We start from the raw sequence: 25,539 nt of genomic DNA on the forward strand, positions 1-25,539 counted from the left end.
TGCTATTCAACTTTCCTTGATAACATGTCTTGATATGAGCACTTAGATATTGTCCTTCTCTACATGCAATGAATTATTATGTCATTATATGTAGACATTAGATTATGTCTACTAGGGAATGTTTAGTAAATCTGAATTATGTAAATTAATCACATTGTTGATATGCTAAATAGCAATTGCTAATGCATCCATTTGGATAGAGTAAGTTTGTTTAAATGTTAAAATATGATACGTTTATTAATGTCAATTAGCAACAATTTTGAATGTTTTTTATTACTGTTTTTAGGTAAATCAGTGGCTTTTGCTGAAGAAGGCGGTTTGATTACGCCGAAACGCGCATCGATACAATTGATAAAGAACATAAAATTGCCACTTTTATACATTCTGTATATTTCATTGAATTGAAATGAAAAATCAATTTTTTTAATGTGTAACTAATGTTGTTTTTAACTTTGTCTTTTTAATATAATTAAAAATACTATGCCTCTTTACATGATTCTTGTTGTTTACTTTCCCCTGATTTATGTCCAGATATATGCATTGACTGATTGAAATTGCCTAGGAAGTTTTCTCACTCAAATTATATTTCCCTGTCCCAAGAATTGAAATGTATTCATTTCTCAGGGGGTCCTTGTTTTTCACATTCATGTAAAGCATCCATACCATACTTTGGGTTGAGTTTGCGCTGTATAAAACTGCAAACAAAGAAAACAAAAACACAGGTAATCGATGTTTACTGTTTGCAGACTCCGGGTACTCTGAATCGTCATCTGAAGAATGAAATGGTGGTGTTATCCAACAGGTTTGAACCTGCGATTATGAAGTTAAACGCACATCCCTGCAGGGTTTGCATAAGTCCACTAATATACCGTCAGGGGTGGGCGGTTGTTTTACGTGGGAAACCGAATGTTTGGGGGGTGGAAGAATATGATATATCTACTGCTCATGGGAACAATTGCGTCAACACGACCGTGATGAGGAGCGTCGCTCCCTGGTGGGCTCCTGTTTCCTTTCACGCTTGGCGTCTCTAGATGCGATTTTTAGAGCGGCACACAAGGGGCCACAAAAAAAACTGGGCGAGTCACCCACAAGAGGCGAACACGACAAATGTACCCATGCGCATATCTCACACCTCTTCCCTTTTCCCTGCAACACCCTTTTCACTCTCTCCAGTGTATACTTTCTTGCATCTTCCTCGTTCCACCAATCTCCTCGCACACTCACAATGCACCCACTCACAGAACTCTGCATGCTTCTTTGACTTTCACTCTTTCAATTTCTTGACAGCTGTGTACCTCCATCACATTCTTTTGCACATAATTGCAAGTACAATTGGCACAGCAGCTCAAGGCTCTGTGCAATCTGCAGAGAGGCCAAGGATTGAATGAGTATGTATTCCAAACACAGGGTAACCAAGCGACCTGGATTTGCCAGTACAGTCCCAGTTTTCGATCATTTTTCCTTGCTGAATCCAAATTTACCAAATACTGTCCTGGTTTTCAGAAAGGGCAACTGCACAAACTTTTATGTGTCCTACTGCAGAATTAGGTACCAGTCTTTTCATAAACCAATCTAATTAGGACTTACAATAGTCTGTGCACAAGTTGTATTTAACTTATTTCCCTTAGTGCCTTCATATGTGTATTTTCTACATTGATAAGCGTCGTTATTAAATCATTCTGTGCCCTTTGATCGATGTGAAACTGTAGTCCTTCTTCTATTTTTGTGAAATGTCCTGGTTTTGGGTTTTGAAAATGTGGTCACCCTATCTGACGCCTTTATGTCCCAGTGACCAGCACTGTGATAAATGTGCTTGCATTCTATCTGAACTCCACAGATCTCATCCGTGGCCCACCCACAACCTGAACTCACACAGCTACATAGGAGTGACTCTTAACACGACAGAAACACACCAAAGCAAATACGGATAGGGAATGCAAGAGTAAGTCAAATGTCTTTGGGACCTTGTAAGTAAAAAAAAAAAACTGAAGTATAAGACTTCACGTTTACATTTACTTCGTATTTAGGATGCAGTATATGTAAACGTGAAGTCTTACACTTCAGTTTTTTTTTATTTACAATGTCCCAAAGGCGAGACCTATTGGCTATGCCAATGCTTGTTTTATTTTATAATGCTAAACGTGTGGCATTCCTCACGAGCCTCATTCATGCCCAAGTAATAAGGGCCAAGATAGCTTTAGTGGCTTCTCCACTTCGCACTCCTTTGTACCTTGCTTAGCAGTCTGGCGGTCCTGGCCTCACTAATGCACATGTAGTGTGTACTCGCAAAGCAGCCTGCCCTTCAGCCTGACATGTACGCAGCATTTTCTGCAGCCAACGGCAAGGCACGAGCCCTGCCAGAGTTTATGCAATAGGTGGTAGTTGACGCCAGATAGCAAGTGTGCTCAGGCCATGCTGATGAATGGACTATTGTGAGAAATGAAAGAACATCCTGCGCTGTGAATTTTGTGTAATTCAATTAATCGCACGCATTTCATGAAGTTTACGTATTGCTTAAAGAACAATGTTGCTTTGGAGAAAAAGCACACATTTACTTTGTGAAGATTTTTTAGTTCGACAAAACAAATGGAAAGGTGTTAGTAGTTTTTCGCTAGTTTTGGTGGAGGAGAACGTACAAAATAAAGTTTTTGCAGGTATATTTTCATGCAGAAGCAGTTTTATCAAAGTACAAAATAGTTCATGTTGCCTCTTTATGATGACCTGCTTATGATTTTGCACCCCTCTGGCTTCTTTCAGGTACATCTGCAAGAAGGGCAGTTTAGCGTAGGAGTACCATATTGATTTATATCTCTGCTATTTGAGAAATACATGAGACAAGATCACTTTATTTATGAGAGTTTAAACACAGTCTCTGCTTTAACATCTTGGCACGAAACCTGTGGGCTCCTGTACTGAGTGGAAGGAAAGCGCCAGGCCAACGAAAAAACATTTTCTTTCGGAGGCACCGTTCCTATTTTTCCTTAATCACGCTTTCAAAAAATGGAAAATACTGAGCCAAGGCACATTTTTAACTAATTTCTTTAAATGTGTTGTCTGAAAAGGCATTGACTTCACATAAAGTTAGTGAATTAACTAATTTTTACCTTGTTTTAGGTTTTTCCCTCTACCCAGGATCATTGCAGTACCTCAGCAATTACAATTACTACTTTTAGTATGAAATATAGTTTTTTTAAGCATGAGTGTTGTAAAATCTGTTTTTCCTAAGGAAAATCCGCTTTTTCTCATGGTTGCCCTCGTTTATCTCTGCTAGAATCTGGTGCTATTTTGACTTTGCACATTGAGCAGTCCCTAACTGGGTTCTCATTGCATGTGGTGGCTTACAACGCAAAGAGAGAGACTGTAAGCTCCTCAGATGAGGTGCACAGCATTCATATCTTTTGAACTGAGATAGTCAGCTGAGCACTGGACAGAGAAAGGTTCAAGTGTCTCCCTTCTGCAGGAATGCTCAAAGCTGGAGTGGAAATAACAAAGGATCTTTTGGCAAGGGGACTGGGCTAGCATTGCAGTTAGCTTCCAAGGATAATCACATGAGATGATGGAGAAGAGACGATATATAGTTCAGCCTTATTTTTTTAGGGAGTCTGCTAATAAGATCCTTGATCTGGCTGAATGGCCCACCACGTATAGCACTCCACACCCTCCAAAGAGCCACACACGAAGGCGGAATAGCACTACTGTACATTTGCAAATACTCAGAAGAAGCCCAAGTCAGTATAGTGAATGAATGGGCCTGCACACCATAAGACGACCCAGCATTTTGACATAACCGCGAAGCACCAGGCGAAAAAGGATATATCCACATAGTATAAAGTGGGAAGATAGGCACAAGTGCCCCGGTGGTGACAATATAGGTTCTTTCATCTTGGTGCAAGTTACAGAGGAAAATGGAATGGGAAACAAGATTGAGACCAAAAACCCCTGTAGCTGGGCATGGGCCCGGGCTCAGTGACAACCACACCGGGGTTTAAACAATGGGACAATATTAGCTTCTCTACCTTAGAGGACGTATGGGACACCAGCGTCCCAGTCCTATTTGAATACTTGGGGATGAATATGACATGGCGCCCACACAAATATTTAAATATTTGCAGTTATGTCATGCACTGCAGGCACGGATCACCTCGGAGGCAGAAACCAGAGAAGACTCCCCCCTGTAGAGAAGGCTGCTAGATGGCCATATGACAGCCAAGGCAATTTCCTGTTGCATACAAATCGCTAATGAACAACACGCAGAGAGAACTAACCCAATTAAGGACAAGCATTTACAATACAATAGGTCTCGCATTTATGCGAGTTTGAGCTTTTGGCATTGTAAATAATAATGCCTTTTATTTATGTTTTGGTTTTTCAAACATAAATAAAAGGCATTGTCATTTACAGTGCTAATAGCTTAAACTTGCGCAAATGTGAAACCTATTGCATTGTAAATGCTTGCTTTCTGTTTTTGTTGCACGCTTCTCCTTGGCACGGGAGTGAGGCGAGGGGAGGGGCTTTGCTGTAAATCCACACTGGTTGGCCGGCGCCGTGCAGAAACAAAGGAGTATGTTGAAGCTCGGCGCTCACCTCAGCTTCGTAAATCTAAATTGAAAGCGATGCCGTTTATAAATAAATTAAGGCCCGCCCTTGAAGTCAAAGCAGCGCAGTTCATAAATACATAAAACGGCATTAGACATGCTGTACTTGACAGAGCAAGGATTGGGGTTGTTATTTTCAAACACTGGTTCGTGGCATGCACATGTATCTTATGCTAGGAATAAGTTGGGTAAAGCCATAAATTGTGTTATTTCTTTGAGACAACCCAACCACGCAGACGTAATTACACCACTAGTTAAGATCTATCAAACCCAATGCATGCCAACTGGCACCTATGGCGCGGAGGTCTGGGGTTATACAAACTGCTCCCATATCCAAACGGAAGAAAATAGGTTCTGCCGGAAGGTGCTGGGGGAGGTCATTTGTTCCCCTAACTATGTGTGCCATAACGAATTAAACATCCCATACATAGAGGACTTTGTAAGATCCAGACCAGCACTCTTTTGGCTAAGGATATGGAATAACCCGGCTGCCATCCTGACCCGTGAAATAATTTTAGATTGCCTAAAATGCGACAGGGCATCCTGTATACCATGGTTAAAAGCGGTAAAAGATTGCCTTGAAAGTGTAGGGCAGGGCTCTCTGTTCACTACACCAAGTTTAATAAATCGTTCCCATAAGACCATTATTCTTAGGGCACTATATGACCTGTATAGAGAGGAGCGGGAAAGGAAGAACTTGACTAAATGCACTGTTACAAAATATATGGGCTATTCTGAACCCCACATTAAACATCCTGGCCCACCATATAGGTATTTACGTCTGCACCTTGGTAGGTGGAATAGGGGTTTACTGTTTCGTTTCCGAGATGGGAGTATAGTAAACTTACTAAATTTCCCTTTGAGTTACAATAAAAACCTAGAAACTCTAAATTGTCCATGTAACCCTAATATGAAACAGAGCCTTATGCATTTCTTGTTCTTTTGTGGTTTTTATAAAAAAACTTTCCGCCCATTATTTAATGCCTTATTGCAGAAAACATGAATTGACTAATTTTAAATTAGCCCTGAGGTCTTTTTTATTATTGGGATCAGATGAAGTTATATTCAGGGTGAGCTGCTTTCTTAAAGCTGCTGTCAGATCACGAGTCACTTTAAATATTGAGGCAGAATAATTGCACACTGCATCTCTTTTATGCGTTTTAGAGAATCTTTTAGTTGCATATTTTTAACTTGTGTATAACGCTGTTTTTAATATAATATGAAGGGACAAAATTTGTGTGTAGATATGAAATTGAAATTTGATCTTGCTTGACCGTTCTTAGACTTGTTTTCCAGATGTCATTATTGTATCTAATTGTTTTTGTTGTATTTTGTATGTACTTTTATGGATTTTTTATTCCGAATAAAGATCATTTGACTTGACTTGACTTGACAGAGCAAGGAAAATCCAAAACATACAGTGTGGAATCCATGAAGCAGCCACTGTGCTGGTACATGAGCAGAGACAAAGCAAAAAATAGTGCTTAATAGGCTAAAAAACACGTACCGTGTTACAACCGAAGTAAAAGGGTCAGTTGCCATGGGAGGTTACAAATTAAAACAAGGCGGTACTAAGGAGGGACTAACAAGCCTATTTACGAATCAGAAGCCAGCATTTACGAAGGACAATGACACAAGCCAATGACAAATGTGGGCGGGGCTTCTATTCCATACTTTACTACAACAAGTCTCGCAGAGCAGCGCACACGTGCTGACTCTAGGCTCGACCTAAAAAAATGGCAAACTGATAGAGGGGAGCTGGATGATGACTGCTGAAGGGAGGCACTGAAATTTCCCAGGGAAGAAGTGATCAAGGCACGTTTTTGTCTGATAGAACTTGAAATACTACATAGAGTGTACTACACCAGGGCACTCTTACATAAAATAGGCAAAGCCGCAAACAATACACGCCTATGCGCCTGTAGACACCAGGGGTCCTTCTTACATACACTGTGGGACTGCCCCAAGATACAATTATTTGGGGAAGGGTGTAAAACAGATACGAAGAAACCACTGAAACACATCAAAAGCCAGGCCTCATTGATGTTATTGGGAATATGGAGGGACTCCGATATCACACCCTACAAGAAAGCCTTAGTTAACCTCAAATTCCTACTGGCGAAACAGTAAATTGCACAGAAATGGGTAAGCACAGTAGCCCCACGACTGCGAGACTGGGAACAGGAAATGAACGTATACTACGCAATGGAAAAATGAATATACAAGGGAAAGTTATGCCCCAAAAAACTCAAGTAAATATGGTGAGGATGGTCATATCTGGGTATAAGGCAGAGGACACCGTATTCAAAATAAGACCAAAGGATGACCAGACCTGGGAACGGGCAAAATCATCAAAGAACAAGCATACCGAGGAGCCAAGATGGCGACCGCGATGGCCGCTTAGGCTCCCGGCTCCGTAACCCTCCTAATCCTGCTGCACAATCCTGCCAACCATCCTGTGCCTGCGCACTGCCCCCGTGTAGCTGAATTGGAATGCTGCCGACTCGTGTAACCCCGAAGGTTCTACTACTCTGAGTGCGCTGTAACGTCGCCCCGAAGTTTGCTGCCCGCATCAGCGGGGCCGCGAGTACGAGTGCAGCCGGCCATCGGTTCTATAACATCGGCCATAAAACTGAGGAGGAGCCGGCCCGTCGGAGCGGAGGGGAGGATTGCTCTGATCTCGCAGCTCACTATTCGGGGGTTTTTGGCACCGGAGTGAAGTGTATTACTTCTGCTGTGGACGCAAGTGGCGTGTTATTTTGCCGGAGCACGGAGGGGCGACGGTCTGATGGTCGCGGATATATCCTGACCAAGCTCCGACCTCCCGCTCACGCAGACGGATTGACTTGCGGGTTCTGCCCTTAATCTTTGGGGGGTCTGTCTCTGGGGGCCCGGGAGACGGACCGTGAGCCGAGAGCGAGGTATGGTGCCTCACGTCGACCCCTCTGTGATCCGGACCCGCTCCTCCGAGGCGCCCGAACTCAGTTCTGCTGATAATCCGGGTGGCCATGCCCTTTGTGCGGACTCTCCAAATCCGGTCCGGGAATCCGCTGGCGTGCTGATGCATACGGAGCGGCTCGGAGTTAAGCTTACGCTTGGAGTGATACTTGCAGCACTCGATGGTCTCTGTCTTTCCTTGGCCCGGAGAACACACGTCCTGGGGAGTAAACTGGATGCCGCTGCTCTCGGATGGGGACATTTAAAAACGGCTGTTCCTGAAACTATTGGTATTGCCAGAGTAATGGAGTCCACTGAACCCGGTCTTATGGAGGTCGTCCCTGAGCTACGAGGGGTATATAATTCTCGGGAAGGTGTCTCTGTTCATGACCATGTACTGACTGTACCGACTGTGTCAGTGTGTGGGACACTGCTACGGATGAGAGGACAATCGAGCCATGTGTCGAGGCTGACGACTTCTGTGAAGAAACCGTGGGGGCTCATCCGGGTGGTACACTCGCCCTCTTTGGAGTTGGTGCGACAGGACTTGAAGCGACTTCGAGAGTTTTTGTCGGCATGGCTGGGACCTGGAGACAGTGGGCTCGAATTTGTAAATTCGTTTTGGGTTCGCTTCTGTGTGCATTTCGACATACATCTCCGGTTTGTTGACTCTTCTAAGATGGCGGAGGTTCGGGTGACGTACTACTGTGTGCCTGATCGTGCGGGTCAAGGCTGAGGACGATTTCTGTTCCAAGACATTGATTTGAGCGGACATTGATTTGAGCGGTAAATGTGTGGGTTCCACCTTGAATGTTACTACCGGGAGGCATTGTAGGCGTATATTGAATCCCCCGATCTTAGCCCCTTAGTGTAATGGGGTCGGGTGGGATGGTCCTCTTCTGATTGCGGCTCCCCTACGGGCTGTCTCTTGATTTGCTAAAACTTGCTACTTACTACGGTAGGGGGTGTCAGCTTTTCGTGGGGGGATGGGAGTCCGGGAGCTCGTATTGTTTTGTAATATTCTCCTCCTCCAACTTTTCCCCTTCCTTGGGGCGTAGTTTAGGGGGCGACAGACACACTGCTAATGGGGTTAGGTCGTAGCCATCTGCAGGGGTGTAGGGTGGGGGGTTGTGGGGGGGTTTCTTAGGTTTCCTTTGTTATTTTCTATGACCATTCTATCTCCCTTTTCCCTTCTTCACAAGAGATGTGGCGTATTCTCCTGCTTTTGTCTCCACGTATCGGGGTGTCATGTGTTTACCTCGTATATCCTGTGCCTGCGATCGGTGCTGTTTAATTGTTTTTGCTTCTGCTATATGCTGGTGTTGATTTCTCAGCTGATTCTGACTGTATAGTGCTTCTTCACTTCATTTGCTGGTCCGCAGCTGTGTTGTGTTTCGTTTGATGACACCCGATATGTATATTTTTCCTCTTGTGATATAATAATAAAAATATATATAAAAAAAAAAAAAGAACAAGCATACCAGGAACCCAACCACCCCCGCACCACATTCAAGTCGAGACATTAATCCAATTCAAAACTGCACGAACATTACACCGCCAGGTGGGAGGGAAGGGGACCGAGTGGGGAAGTCCAGGTATCACCATCATGTCTGCATGTTGAATAAAATTGTGTATGAACCTTCAAATACAAATAAAATATGTTCCAAAATAACATTGACTGACAATATAGCATACATAACTCTTGCTTGTTATTTTGCAAAATGTATCACCATTTATATCATACCATGTTGAAACCCTACCTTTATTATAATATACACTGAATTAGGTTTGTGACTATTGTAAATTCTTCTGTGCTATAGAAAAAACATTCCAGCGAAATATAATGAAATCATCCAATTTCTTCTTCTTACATGTGGACAGTGATGCTCCTTTGGATATGAAGGTGAAAGCAAGTATGCTGTCTGACATGTTTACACTTGTGGGTAAGTTCACCTATTGTGGTATGTACTAAGCACTCCAACTCTCATTTGGGAATAAAAGTTAAACATGGATGCACAACATTATTTTTGGGAATTTCTTTTCAATCTCAGTGTGACTGCTCTAAAACTACAGAGGAGCTGGTCATCCTTTTAATTTAGGAAAATATCCTCTACTTTCATCGAAATCATTTCAAGTAAGGATCCATCATGAATACCTGAGTATGACTTCAAAGGAGGAAGTTTCAGAAGGCAATTGTATGAAAGCTTGTCTTATTTATACTCAGCCCAGATTTGGTCAGGCCCACTCCAGGCTTCTTGTTGCCATGAATCATCCTGTTGCCGTTCCTTCCTTCGTACCTAGCTATAATACCGCTCAGCTCATCATTACCTAGCTCCAATGCTGTACAACTCCACTCCCATCAGCTGCTACACCACCACTCCACTCCTTCATTGCAGCTTAGCCTCTGCACCTCCACCCTACTGCTGCACCACCTCACAGCTGCTCCACAGACAAACAGTCACCACAACCACCCAACTCCACCTGGTACCATTTGGCAATTCACAAAGAGAATTTAGCGTTGGATGTAGAACAGTCGATCATAAGCGAGCACTCATTTCTATTTTTCTCTTCAGTTTCCCAGTACGGAGTCCTATTAAAAGTCATTCTGACGGATCCAGTTTCTTATTCACTGTCTAACTCTTTAGAATTGGAATGTTAGTGATGCCAGATAGTTTGGACAGTTACCAGTGATTGCTTTTTTTTTTTTTTTTGCAGAATTTTATATAGCGCGAACTAGAACCGAACCGAATCAGTTATCAGAGCGCTTTACATAGCACAAGTTACGTTACATGAGGACACACTTTCATTTTAGGCACGGGGAGATTAAGTGATTTGCCCAGAATCACAGGGGGTTTTTGGCGTCGTTACCGAGACTCGAACCCAGATCCCCAGGTCCGAGGTCGAGTGCCTTAGCCGTTATTGCTTGAAGTCTACATGCCATTTTGTTCTCTTGGCTGCTTAAACTGCAGTACTTGGTACAGCGAAGAGTGTAAGGTTGACTGTAAGGTTGAGTTGGAAAAGAGGGAGTGTAGTGTTGTTGACAGCAGGGTTGGGTGTGGTGAATAGTGTCCTCTCCTCCTTGTGATATGAAAGTAAGAGGGAGTGAACTGTTGTCTTCATTTCATGTGATCTACCCCTTACAATTGCATCTGGTGATGGTAACAGTGTTCTTCTCTGTGCCACTTCAGGTGTAGTCTGCCATGATCCTTCACAGCGTCCTGGCCGGAACGCCCCACTCGAGGCCAAGCGGAACCTGCTGCAGAAGCAACAGGTACGCATCATTGGGGTCCTTCGCCACTAACTAACACATGTGCATCTGGCAAGAGAGAAACAGTGGGGTTGAAAGGCAAAGCATGGATAAAATGACTGCGAGAAAAAAGGAAGAAACGAGGAGACATAAATTCTCCATCTGAAATGCCTCTTTTTTTGGGTTCAGCTTTATGGCTATATATTGCATGTACACGAGGGAAAATAAGGCAATTTTGTCTGGAAGATCAAATTGTACTAGCCTTCAAGATGTGTTCTTTATGAGATTATATGAAGGAAAGCAGTTTAAATGTGGGCCAATAGGTATGGTATTTCTTTCTGTCATTTTCACATTATCTTAAAGTTGCTGTTTTGGACCATAGCTTGCTAAAAGAGTGGTGTATGCTTTTCTTTTCCCAAGTCAGCTTTTCTCACCCGTTTTTTTACCCTGGCTGTAATCTCTCTTGTGACACATTAAAAAGATATGTAGCTTGTTTGACTGCTTGAAGTTCTCAAAGCCGTGTTAACGTTATAAGCTAATAGAGATTCAAGAAGATAAGAGTTAACTCTAATAACTGACTGGCAAGGTGTCCTCAAAAGGGCAGTATACCGACTCATAACACTCCAAATCGATATATGAAAACCAGATTGGGTGAGGGCAATATTGTTTTACATTTTTGAATTTCTCACTACAGCAAACAAGCCATCAATATTGGATTGTTTCATTTAGTTTTTGCAGAAAATATCAAACGTGTTTCGCAACTTGAACAATAGAACGTCTCTTGTTCAGGGCAAGAATGTATTTTACATTTCATTCCAAAAGTTAGTAGCATGAACTTGTTTTTGGTTGAGCCATTCTGAGATATTGTTTTGTTTTCTCAAAGGCCAAGGTACTTTAAAACTCTGGTCCTGTATGGTTCTCGGCCACTAGCAGTTCCACGTGTATGACGCATAAAGCCCTCCACTACAATACCCCTAGATATCTCGTCCAGAATTTCGGAATCTCTGGCGGCTCCAGATCATCCAGAAGCTAAAAAACCTTTCGTACTCCAGTATTGGAACTTTCATTAGATTCACATGCTTGAACCATTCCCCATCGTCGAGATGGGAGTCCCATCTTGATGACAAGGAATGATTCAAGCATGTGAATCTATGAAAGATTCCAATACTGGAGAACCACAGTTACAGGTAAGTAACTTATTTTCTTCTGAAACTCAGAGATTCCACAAGAAGTCAGAACGAATCCCTCGATCATATCCTTCAAGAAGGAAGTCAAAGAAGTCCTTATGAACAAATTTCTTCCCAAAATCCCAAGATTCTATTTTCCTCAGTTGCTCGCTTGACTATTTATCACTGGCTACCATAGTGCATTCATCTTATCAGTACCGACATGTAAATAAAACACTGTTTGTCGTTTTATCAGTTGTTCTTCATCCATTTGGCGATGCTCGTCATGAATCTGTGGGAGCTGCTTCTGGTGGTGGTGGGGTCCTTGGAGAGGGAGAGGATGTGTTGAGTATCGTCTGCATACAATATGATGTTGAGTCTGTGTGATCTGACAGTGTTGGTCGGGGGTGTCATGTAGGTGTTGAAAAGAGTGGGACTAAGGGATGCACCCTGAAGGACATGGAGGCACATGTTTTCAGAGGTGCAAGTGGGTCATGGCTGTATGTTTCAGGTTCCAAGAATGACCACTTTTGTGATCTCACACATTGGGGGTTACAGAGATTTGTTGTTTGGGAGTTATCATTACTCATTCCAAATTCACCCCTATTGGCCATACTCAGTCTTGCAGTTCTTTCCCATGGTGATTTCTGTGGTTGCAGCCTTCAAGTGCCACCACAATTCCATACCTTCCCTTATTCCGATGATTGGTAAATACTCCTTCACCACACAAGGCATCTGATTTCCTCACTGATTCCCCTCCTTGCTTTATAGTCTTGGGTTTTTAGTCGATGCGGGGGAACTAATCATGGGTTCTCAGCTAATAGAATTTTTTCATTAGGGCTGTGCTTGACAGCAACTTCACTATATAAGAATGTTAAATAAATAAAATAAAAATGGGGTGATGTCTCCAAAGGGAAGTGAGATTGATAACCTCCTGCATCAAGGTAGCTTTATTTAATAGCCTAAACATTTACTTTAAGCAACTCTGCCTTAGATTTGCTAGGTGGCAATTACCTGCTGAAGCTGTCTTAAATAACAAACTAATTGGAAGGTCCTCACTGATTCAGCTGTGTACAGTTTGGAGGACATCATCTCTGCTTTGAGCTTCTTCTAAGAATACAAAGCAGCTACTTCAGTATTTTTTTTTTGTGCAGCTGGTGGGGTAGCCCAAGAAACAAACTAATTAGATTGGTTGTCTCTTTATGCTTACCTCTTTAGTGGATGAGCTGACTGACGTAGATAAAATAATAACGTTAATGATAACAAGAACAGCAACACGTATACAGTGCACTCTAGCATTTGTCACCTCTGACAACAGCTGTTAATTATTACCCAATTCAATTGTACTTATTTTATTGACCGTAAAAGTTTGGAAATGTCAGTGAACCTAAAAGGATTCGAACATGCAACCTTCTGGTTACACACACCCCTCTTCAATAAATGCATAAGTCCACTAAGCTATATTTTGGGGTGAATCTGTTTGTAACTAGACAAAACTACAACAGCACTCTTGGATGTTTCCTGGATGGGTATTCCAAATCTATAATGGATACCTTAATCTTGAATTGGAAGAGCATGTTCCTTTATGAATGCCCCTCCCATGCCTCTGCTTCCCAGTGTCATTTTCAAACTCTGTACCGGCTGCTCCATGATTTATTTGAGACCTTTTATAGCAGGTGCTGATGGTAGGATGCCATACATCTAGCATTAGACCTCTATCAATTTCCTTCTTTATGAGATTGGCTGTACTAACAGCTGCACCTAAATCTTGTTCCTTAAAAACTCGATCTTTAGTAGCATGGGCCTGCCTAAGCTCTGTCTGGATAGTCTATAATCACCAAGAAGGATGCCCAGGGGCTCAGTATAAAGGTACAAGTCTGTGATTTTGCGATTTGGGCGTAGTCCGGATTATCCTACCCACTTGTTTCTTCCATCTTTCATGCTATCATAGATTGTACCCCAAGTGGAATCATGCATGGTTTCAGTAGTGGTCTTCAACAATTCCATGGTTTTTAAATTCATTTCCACCATTTCACAGTCTCGACCCTATGGAGTCATTGAGCCTTTAATTTGGTTCACAAACCTTTTGATTCTTTCATCACCGGTGACATGAGACTTGTGAAAATACTCTTCATACATCTGCACAGGAAGTGACACCACTGTGTTTCCCATCATCCATTTTTAAAGGAAGTGGCATCCCTTCCTGCCTTTTCTCTACTTCATCAACTCTTCAGGGTGTCCTATTGCCTGGGCGTCCTTAGCGGTTAGCCACAGACAAGGCCATGGCCTTGGGCCAGAGCCCCTGTTCAAGTGAAACTTACAAGGTAACATTAAATCATGTGCACCGTTCAGCACCTCAAACTGTCAGTCACCATAGCCACACCCAGATGTAGATGACCAGACACTCTCATATCCTTCTCACAAAACATAGACCCAAACTCGTACACATTCCACTAACTATCCCACCCTCAAACTACAGAACACACATTCCAACTCATGTTCATTATGCTCGCTCTGCAGTAGTATATGCACCAGACACCATCATCTATCCAAGCTTGACTCGTTCATTACAGAAACATTGTTCACACCCACATCTTTGCACATCCTAGATGTCCTTATACCTACAGGTTACAGCATCCATTGTGTTGACAGTGCATATAAGAGGGGAGGAGGCCTTTCTGTCATCCATAAGTACCACACCATGGAAAAGTAAAATTCAATTCCATGGAGCTAATCACATGCCATTTCCCACTCTCTGCAGCTCAAACTGCCACCTTCCATCTCATTTACAGGCTTCCTGGGCAGAACAAGGAGTTCATTGACGAATTTTTCAGTTCTCCTCACCACCTCATCCATCCGACATGCCAACACCATCTTATTGGGCAACATCAACCTCCCAGACAATACAAGCTAAAAAATCAAGATATACCCTCTTCAACCTTATCAATAACCTCCACATGGTTCAACGCGTCACACAACCAGTGGCGTAGCAAAGAGGAGCAGTCTGCCCCGGACGGCACGGGTGTTCGGGGCGGCGGCCTCCCCCGCTCTTATCTGCGGCCATTGTGGGAATCACCAGCAACCCCCCCACCCCTACCTGTGGCAATGGCTCCTGCGGGAATCGTCAGCAAACCCCCCTGCCCCCCTTCGCATCCCCCTGCACTATTACTTGTGTCTGTGGCTGCAGCGGACCCCACCAGGATCCCCCTGCTCTTACATGTCATGTCTGCAGGAAGCAAATGCAGCCACATGGTCTAGCTACGCCACTACTCCCAACCAACACACTCTAAAGGCAATATCCTGAATCTTGTCTTCTCAACATCACCATCAATCCAGTGCAAACCACATATACCCCTGGACTGGATTAACCTTTATGTCCTCCCTGTCTCCCTGCTCACCATCCTCCGAAAAAAGCAAGGTCAGGACATCTCCATAGAAAACCTAAGGCTTGAACTGCTCTATTTCCCTATCAACGTCAGGTCTGATACCAACATACTTCTAAACTTCAACAATTTTTGGAAACCCATGCCAAAATCCACGCTCCAATTAGAACATGCAAATGCAAGCCAAAGCCTTCAACACTCTTGTATTCTAAACACCTTGCTCACATAAATGATCTATCTGCAGAAAGAAAAGAAACTTGAAGAAAAATAGATCTCACAAGTATCTCTAACAAGCAGACACTTCACGACATAAGCCAAAGCAAAGTACTATACTAACACCATCAATAAAGCCATCAAGTGAAACATAAATCTCTCTTACATCCAACCCTTCTTGTAGAAGCCTTTAATGGTCAGCCTTTAAATCCCTCTCTCCCATATCTCACTGACATACTCATCTCCCTTAAAGCCACTTCTTATGAAGATGATGTCTTACCCATTGACTTTCATAATTACTCTCTCTGGGGACAATCTTTTACCCCTACTTTCCATTGTCAATACCTCCCTTGCTCAAGGCATCTTTGTAGAACTCTTAAGACATGCCAGATACTCAAACTCTTAAAACAAACCTACACTAGACCCTAATGACCAGCCCATCACTCACCTACCATTCATTGGCAAGATCATTGAAAAAGCATTCTTTGTTCATCTACAAAATTACATCAGTGCTAACATCTCCTGGACAACTACTAGTCTGGCTTCAGACCATGCTGCAGAATGGAGACTGCTATCTTGCACATTGTAGATAATGCCCTCTTGGCCACTGTTGAAGATGATTGCTGCGTCATTGATATTAAGCCCCGAAGATCCATCTTATCTGACTTTATGTCAGGTAGGCCTTGTTGCCATTTTAGATCACGAAGTCGCTATTTTAGACCATGGAGTTAGCCACCTTTCTCCCTTTATGCAGAATCATTGTCATGACTGCCATATGATGCAGATGTCGTCTGAGCTTATCTTTCTAAGAACAATGGAAGTGTCATGTCGTTCGACTGATGACAGATATATCACCTGATGCAACATAAATCTGATTCAAGTGTCTACTTATCACCATGCCTACGTCAAATAAGAACAATTCCTGCCATGTAGTCAAAATAGTGTAGCCTGAATTGAAGTCCTCTTACGTCAGAAATTCCAGTCTCTGATAAAGATTTAGTGTATAAGGTCTGCCATTTGACCACTGAATTGAGAGGTCCTTCACCCAGATTATCACACGAGATTCTGCCTGAAGACGGTCTCCCTTACTGCCGGCATACTTCGAAGATACAACATCTTATTCAGTACTGCAAGTTGCTCTACTTTTTATGCTCTTTCAGTGTAGCGCATAGAAGTAGATTTTAGGGTGTTAGGTTTTAGATGACATTTTAACCTTATTAGAAATGTGAATTTTATTTTCTATGCTCACAATGTGCTTTCTTGTTGGTTTCCTGTGTAGTTATTTTAGATGTACTGAGAAACAGGTTATTCCTGTCACAAGAAATGCTTTTTATTTAAAGTGTCTATTCATCTTGGTGCAGTGTGCATATAAAATTGTGAATATCTAAATAGGTTTGTTTCTGTTACCACTGTGCCCCTGATCCCTTTATAGAGATTGTTAGTAACCCACAAGCAATTACACTATTTCATTAATGTATTGGATAGGGTTCTACTGGGCTACAATAACCTGTCTATCACATTCAGGGCTGTGTCACTGAACTGAGTTCACTGATGTCACCCATGGGTGGGAAAGCAAATCTCGCAGAACTATGCCAAAGACGTAGTTTATACACCCGTTCTCATGTTGCTGGACGTCTAAGCTGCCTTCAGCACAGTTGACCATCCCATCCTCATTTGAACCCTGGTGTCTCAAATGGGACTCACCGTCAATGGTTCTCATCCTACCTTTCCAGCCAATGCCATTTTTTTCACGTGAGAACGTCCAGGTCACAAAAGATCTCGCTCTCCTCCTGAGTCCACTCGGGGTTCCATATTGTCTCCAATCACCTTGAACCTTTATATGGAGTCAGTTGGTGCTGTACTCACAGATAGCAGCATCAAGATTTACCTATATGACAATGATGCACAAGGCTACTTGAAAGTCTCCTCTGCTTCAGGCATCCAAAGCCTCAAACATTGATTGCACATCATCCACACTTCGATTTCCAGCATCTTAACTGCACATCTGCTGCAAAGAAACCATCAAACCAAACTGCAGACTAAGAAGATAAAACAAAAAAAGGCAGCAGGCCTTTTCTAACTATGCACCTAGGATCTGGAGCAGCATCTCTGTATCCATCAGGAGCGTTCCATGATCGGGACCAGCAACCTCGTATGAATGAGGACCTCCACAATGTTAATTCAATTTAGGAAAGAGTTGAAGACTCACCTCATTAACACCTTGCCTGCGTCGGACGGCATCAATGTGGGCACATTGATTTAAAACAATTGATTCGTTTCACTTATGTTCATGAAAGAGCCAAATAAACCACTCCATTCCCTATTGTTCCAGGTGAGACCCAAGACCTTACCCAGTATTATCCTGGATGCCCTCTCCGATGCTCTTTTTGAGTCGCTAAAGTCATATTTCATCAAAATGTATCCTTCCTTTTGTTTATTTTTGACAGCCATGGCTTACTTTGCACTTCTTGTTTTCCCTCTCCTGCATTTTACTCTACATGGTATGTGATTTTTCTCTCCATTTTGAGAATTTGTCTGTTTTTTTCACCACACACTGGGAAATAGTTTTTTTCTTTTCATCCCAGAGTATCCATCACTAGATCCATCTCTGGCAGTGTCTGATTGAGGAAGCAAGGTTTTTTTCGGTCATATTTCGAAGGTTGTACAATGGTACAACGCTAGTAAATACATTGCATGCCTTTGCCTCGCGTTTGTTAGCACGCATGTTTTTACCCCGATTATGCATTTACATCGCATGTCAATACCACGCATTGTTTTTACATTTAAAAACAATGTATTTGTTGGGGGAGACCCCCACCCACCCAACTTACCTTAAATGTGAGGTATTGGCATGCGTTGTAATTTCGCTGTAAAAATATGCGTGCTAAAAAATGCGAGGCAAAGGCATGCGATGTATTTACCTCGTTGCAATGGCTGTTTCCCATTTCAAAGTACAAACAAACCCATCTTATCCTCTTTCCATTTTTAGGTCGAACCTGGGCAACGCATGCGCTGCTCTGCGAGCCATGCTGTTTTTGAGTATGGAATAGAAGCCTTGCCCACTCTCAGCCTGCATTTGTCATTGGCTTGTGTGATTGTCCTTCGTAAATGCTGGCTTCTGATTCATTCATTGGCTTGTTAGTCCCTCCTTAGTACTGCCTTGTCTTCATTCGTAACCTCCCATGAGGACTGGCTCTTTTCCTTTGGTTGTGACATGATGTATTTTTTTGCCTGCAAGCATTATTTTCTTTAAATAGATTCTCCTTCTGCAGGCACCCGGGACAATATTGGTCGCTTCTTTGAATAAGTCTTGCATTTACAAGAGTTTGCGCTATTGGCATTGTACATTACAATGCCTTTTATTTATGTGTTAATTATAAAAACATATAAATTAAAAGCATTGTCATTTCCAATGCCAATACCTCAAACTCTCGCAAATGCGAGACCTATTGCATTGCAGATGCTTGTTCATTTTACTGATTGATCCATCATCCATGTCGTGGATGCCCCCCAACCACAATCAGGGGCTTTACGACCTTTCCCGAGACCGCAGCACCATTTTAAAGAAAGACCGAACCCAAACTGTGTTGCTAAGCATGTGCAAACTATACTCCGTGTAGGCATGTTGAATGGAAAATGCATGTACAAAGAAATGGCCACGAATGAGAAAATATTCTGACGGTGTTCCTAAATGATTTTAATTGTCCAATATCTGTTTGTAAAGCAGGTAAAACTAACTATGTGTTTTATTAAAAAAAAAAAAAACACACAAAAAGCGATTTTAGTGTCTATTCTTTCGTCATAAACAAAGCTGATAAATGTCTGGAGAAATACCTCAATGTATATAAAGAGGGCGGGAGATTATTCTCTCATAAAAAGCAGTGTCATCCTGCTGTAGAGGTGCATCTCTTAAGTGCTGCGCCTTGTGATTTAGTTGTGAACTGGTGAACTTTGAAGATTATGTCTTATGTCTTCATCATTCAAGTTGTTTTTATCGTTTTGTGGCAGTGAATGTCTGTATGGAGGGAAGCACTTTACTCTGAAGAGTATTGCTTACCGTGGAAGGAGCAATGTTGATTGGCTAATTTAAACAGCACCAGTCACAAAACTGGGGGCTCCCCAGATCCCCACCCATCTTGGCTCCCTGCTGTCTGGCGCCAACCTGCCTCAGTTCTTCACGTTTGTTTTAGACTTTGCTTTTCCTGGCACGTGCTCATATTGCTATGGAGTGTGCGTTTACAAAAAATAAACCATGTAAGCTGCTTTTTGCTCTTGAACGGAAGGAACTTGCCGCAGGGATATGTCCGCTCTCTGAACCTAACAGTACTTGGGAACATCTGACTCTCAACAGCTGTCCTAATCTTTTCTGGCCTCTTCCAGTTCAAAAACTCTTTTTGCTCCCAGTCTTACCGCTCTTCTTTCATTTCCCAGTTATCTGGCTCTTATTCCCTTCTCCAATTCAGTGCTCCTTTTCATGTTATTTTGTTCCAGCGGCCATTTTCTGCACAGACTCGAACCACGAGCTCCAGGGTGGTGAGTAATGTTCATTTGTCACCACTCTTGGGTGGCAGTTTTTTAACCGCTTCGTTAAGCTGTTGAGGCTCGCCATAGAAGAGCGGTGCTTCTAAGAGCCCAAATTCTAAAAGACACCTCAAGTCATTTCTTACAAGCACCTCTTTTTTAGGGAAGGCCCTGCACGGGTGAACAAGCACTGTGCTCTATTTAATATGCACCTTTTATTTCGTCCTACAATGGTAATTGGCACTTTCCTTTTTCTCAGAATCATATCAGAATGTTGGACAACAACAAATGAAGCGTTGCTAACTTTCACCATTATTTTCTTCTATGGTGCATTGGGACAATCATGTGGGCACGTTGTGGCTAGAGAACACCTTTAAAGTAAATAAGTAAACACACGTTTTGACATACTTATTGTTCAGCGGTGCCCACATGCATTCCCTTTACTTTGCTGTTTCTTCAATCATCTATTTCTTATCCATCCTTGCTTGCGTTTGGGGATTCTCCTTTGCATGTGGTTAGTTTGGGTATTTTCTGCTCCTTCTTTACTGGTCTAATTCATAAAAGCTATCTGGGGGTAAGCTCTGCACAACGAAGGTATGAATCCGTGCATAAGTGCCCTGTGGAAGGATTATAGATTCACATGCCAGGGCTGTTAATCGATACTCTTATGCTATGGGCACTACAAGCTACTAATTGTAACATGATTGTGAATCCTGGCACTCATTTAGTGGTGAGTATATCCTGGCATTAATGCAGAGGGGTGAAGAGTCCAGGTTACCAGCAGAGAAGTTTATACTTGCACTATTGTGGTGCTGACTCTCTTCTGGGTAGAGAAGAGTTCAGATAATTAAGTTAGCCATAATTCTCTGTAATGCTTTTTTGCAGCGTCAACGCCCTATGTCTGCCAGTGATGCTGATGCCAACGGTGTGACATCTTCTACCAAGGAGAAGATGGGGAAGCAAGCCACCTCTTTGATAGGCCTGTCCATGGATGAGGTGAGTAACTGACCTTCAAAGTAGTGCTAATGGCAGACTAAGCTATCTCTGTTCACTATGAAGTAGCTCTGGGATACAAGCACTGACAAGTTGAGTATACTCTATCTGTCTTGAAGGGTAAGTTACAATAACTTTAGTTATGTTGTCTTATGTTGTTTCGGACTTGTGTAACCCCTGCCCCAGGCACCAAGGTGCCTTTATGGCACATTAGGGAACTGCACCATTGGAGTTGGAAAAGTAGATGGAAAAAGCAGTAGTAGATTTAGTTGCCAATTGCTATTTTACAGACATAGATTCATATATCTATATATATCATGTGATCAAGGTCCGGCTGGACCAAAACGCGTTATGGCCGACAACGAATAAATAAGTTAAGCACTTCTTCTGAGGTCCGTACCTGCTTTCCCGACATGAAGCGGTTTTCAAGTGAGCAGATGAATTGGATATCTATCTATATATACATCTATCTATCTAGCTATCTATATATATATCTCTCTCTCTCTATATATATATATATATGCAAAATTCTACACGGACCCTGGTGTGCGAGTCTTTTTGTGGTTCCTGTGAGACGTACCTGCTGGGGGAGCATATATATATATGTATATATATATATATATATATATATATCTATCCCAGAAGCTTGAGGCCGCACAGCACTGCAGGTGAGTAACAACTCTATTTAAACCAAGCAGGCAGCTTAACATCCCTTTGAAGTCCATGGCCTGGCGCGTTTCGATGCCACTGTTTGCATCTCCTCAGAGGCCGTGTCAGAGAGGTCATTTGTGGCTACCGCATCTCCCCTGCTTGTTTCCGTAATAGGGGGCTTCAGTGCTCCTCCTTTGGTGGCAGTTCATTTTTAAATGCACGCTGGGATTTGAGGTCTCATTTTGCCAGTTAACGCCATCTAGTGGCTTACCTCCGCTGCAGCTAATTATGGACAATATATATATATATATTTTTTTTTGAAGATTAGATCACCCAAAAACATGAAAGGGAATCATCCAGCACTCCGAGGTAGAAAAAAGTCTTCACTTTATTTTCATACGACAAGGTATAGCATCTACACGTTTCGGGAGTTCAAGCTCCCTTGTTCACGATGCTTAGCAGCCATATTAAACAGGTTAAAATACACAACACAGTGGTAATAAATAGCGATGAGGGACATAGGATATAAGGTACTACATTCCCTTTTGTCCAATGAGGGGGCCATTTTGGAACGTGTTATGTATAACAGCATTCAATTACCTTCATAGGCTAAAATAGCCATTCTAAAGAATTCATTCATAATTCTTTACATTTTCATAAAGGTGCAAGTGCATAAGAAAACATTTCATTGGCAATTACTCAATTTATGTAAAATTATTCTTGACAGTAAAAACCCCTTCATAATGATAGTTCCACAACTTTCCTAAAGTGCTAGTGCAGACATTCTTTCTCTTGGAATATTAATGGTTTCTCAAATAATTCGAGGTAAGAGGACATATATATAATATAATAAAGTGCTATCAACACAAATGGGTACATAAACTCATCAGGTACCCTTCTCCAATTTATATTGCATCTTACTCAAATTAAAGTGCCAGTGCATTTGTAAACAATAATTCTTCTTAATGTAAACAATTCACTCTTATACTTAAAGTAGAGTACTCTTATGAAAATAATATAAAGTGCAAGTGCTTAAGTAGTAAAAATACCACTTCCTATGTAAACAATGATACTGTCTCAATGTAAACATTCCACTCTATTAAACAACCAACTCGAATAGAGTACTATGATATACAATAAAGTGCAAATTCAAATATATTTTAAACGTCTCTTTCCTTGAAAGCATTCTATTTCAATCATTTCATTCCAATGAATAAAGTGCAAGTGCCAAATTATTCCTATATTCTGGGATCTATCATCATAATCTTTATAATATCCATATTATCATCGCTATTCCCAAACAACATCACCACTGTAAAATATAAAACAAGGTTAAAAACACAATCAATTCTTAGTTCTTAGTGCAGAGTTTTGTGATAGAAGCTCATGTTTTTCATATTCATTTAGGACAGGCATGTATAGAGATCTTCATCCACGTTAAGCCCCTGCGGTTCTTTACAATTAAATTCCAGAATAAAATATGTCTCTAGCCTGCGTAGTTCTCTTTCTCTATCTCTCCTTCTCTTCTTTTTGGGGACCTCTGCTACGCATGTATATTGTAGGCCTGCAGGGTTGCTCTGGTGGAAGGATTCAAAATGCCTCGCAATAGGATAAGTTCTATCCTGATTTATAATTGCCCGCCTGTGTTGAAGCATTCGTTGGTGTACTGGTAGAGTTGTGCTGCCTATATATATCTTTGGACAGGGACATTGTAGAAGGTATACAACAAAACTACTTTTGCAAGTAAGAAAACCTCTGATAGTTATAGTTTTATTAAAAAATGTTCTAAAATCAGTGCGGTTCATGCCATGTTGGCACGGCTTGCATTTTGAACACTTTTTGAAACCAGGTTTTTCTGTAAGCCAATTAGTGATACCCTTCTTTTTCCTCTTATCTGTAAATTCACTCCTCACAATCAGGTCCTTAAGGGATTTTGATTTTCTAAAGGTAATCTCAGGATTCTTTTTAACTCTAGAGCCCAATACTGGATCGTTTTTTACAAGATACCAGTGTTTCCGCAGGATAGATCTAATTTCCTTGTGTTTTATGTTAAAGGTGGTTATAAATCTGGAGTTATCTTCATCTTTCATCTGTTTATTTTGTTCCTGTTGTTTTTGAGTTCTAGAGGGTTCAAATAGTATCTTCTGTCTCACTAAATTCTTGGCTTCTTTGGATGCCCCTTTCAGAACATCCAGTTTATAACCTCTTTGGGTGAATCTCTCAGTCATCTCATGTTCGATTTTATCATATTCCTCCTTGCTGCTGCAAGTCCTCCTTGCCCTATAGTACTCTCCAAAAGGAATACTTCTTATCAATGCTGCTGGGTGAGCACTATCCGCATGGAGGACTGAATTTCCAGCGGTAGCTTTGCAGAAGATAGTTGTTTCTAATCTTCCTGCAATAGGCTTGATTAGAATATCCCAAAAATCAATGGTTGTCTTGCTGTGATGGCCAACAAACTCTAAATTTAAAGAGTTTTGATTAAGATCTTTGATAAACAAATTAATGTCTGTCTCCGCGCCCTGCCACAGCACGAAGACATCATCAATAAATCTGACCCACAGCAAGACATGATCAGTCCATTGGTCCAGGGGACCGCCCCTGAGCACCCGCTCCTCCCACCAGCCAAGATGTAAATTAGCATAACTGGGGGCAAAGCAGGTGCCCATCGCGGTCCCCCTTTCCTGCAGGTAAAGATCATCACCAAACAAGAAGATGTTCTTAGTGAGGCACCACTCCATGAGTTCTAAAATCATGGTGTTTTGAGCGGCAAACCGTGCTGGTCTCCTACCCAGGTAATACTCACTTGCTCTTAGTCCGTCTACATGTCTTATGCTAGTATACAGAGTGGAAATATCTAGCGTTAACAGCACCATAGTTTCAGCATCCCAATTGATATCATAGATACATTCAAAAAAATCTTTTGAATCTTTAATATATGATGGTAATGATCTGACTATTGGGTTGAGGAAATAATCAATATAGCGGGAAGCATTCTCAAACAGACTGCCACAGGATGAGATAATGGGTCTCCCTGGTGGACTAGTGGGGTGTTTGTGTATTTTAGGGAGCATATAAAATACCGGGACTGTTGGTTTCTCCCTTTTAATGAATTTATGTTCGTCCCAGCTAAGAAGCCCTGTGTCTCTCCAGGTATCTAGTCTACCAAAGAACTCCACCAGTACCTTGTCATATTCTTTGGGACCGATTTTACTATAACAGCTACAATCTTGTAGTTGGTTCAATGCCTCTTTCTTATATTGCTTCCTACCCCAAAGTACAATATTCCCTCCTTTATCTGAGGGTTTTATTAAGAGTCCGTCTTCATCTTGTAGCTTCTTCACAGTCTTATGAAACATTGCTTTATTCGGGTCTACTTTCCGTTTTTTCTGGTTTTCCGCTAGATATAGGTCCTTAAGATCCTTAGTTACATTTTCCCCAAATAAATCCAAATTGTCTCTTACAGTCTGTGGAACAAATCTGGAAGATGCCCTAAATGGTGTGTGATCACTTTGATCCAAGCCAGATGCAGTTCCTATTACCACCTCATTTTCACATGGATCAGTATCATCTAGTAGAGTTATCATGTTTTCAACGGCTGGTATATCATTGACGTTTAGGAAAAAGCTGTTATTTGTGGGGATATTACATAATATTTCTGCTGGAGGTTTGTTAGTACTCTTCTGTCCTGCATTTAATTTTGATAACTTAAGTTTCCTTATAAAACAATACAAGTCCATTCTACTGTTGGGATAATTGTATTCATTATTGTCACAGTATGAAAGTCCTAATTTCAGTATCGTTTCCTCATCTTCTGTTAAACTCACAGAACT

The 25,539-nt window shown here is 41.8% G+C and overlaps 1 protein-coding gene across 6 annotated transcripts in view; it reads left to right on the top strand.

Annotated features, from left to right (window-relative positions):
* TTLL5 (tubulin tyrosine ligase like 5) overlaps positions 1-25,539 on the top strand; it is a 1,026,293-nt gene that overhangs the window by 314,696 nt on the left and 686,058 nt on the right. For 5 of the 6 annotated variants that reach the window (XM_078659928.1, XM_078659931.1, XM_078659927.1 and 2 more), the window contains exons 16-19: positions 9,414-9,475; positions 10,721-10,803; positions 20,033-20,074; positions 20,948-21,058. In XM_078659928.1, coding sequence (XP_078516054.1) covers positions 9,414-9,475; positions 10,721-10,803; positions 20,033-20,074; positions 20,948-21,058 — 298 coding nt within the window. The remainder of the gene's footprint in view (positions 1-9,413; positions 9,476-10,720; positions 10,804-20,032; positions 20,075-20,947; positions 21,059-25,539) is intronic. The other variant, XM_078659930.1, reaches the window with a different exon arrangement.

Source organism: Lissotriton helveticus, chromosome 9 (genome assembly GCF_964261635.1).
Source record: "Lissotriton helveticus chromosome 9, aLisHel1.1, whole genome shotgun sequence".
In the NCBI taxonomy this organism is placed as follows: domain Eukaryota; kingdom Metazoa; phylum Chordata; class Amphibia; order Caudata; family Salamandridae; genus Lissotriton; species Lissotriton helveticus.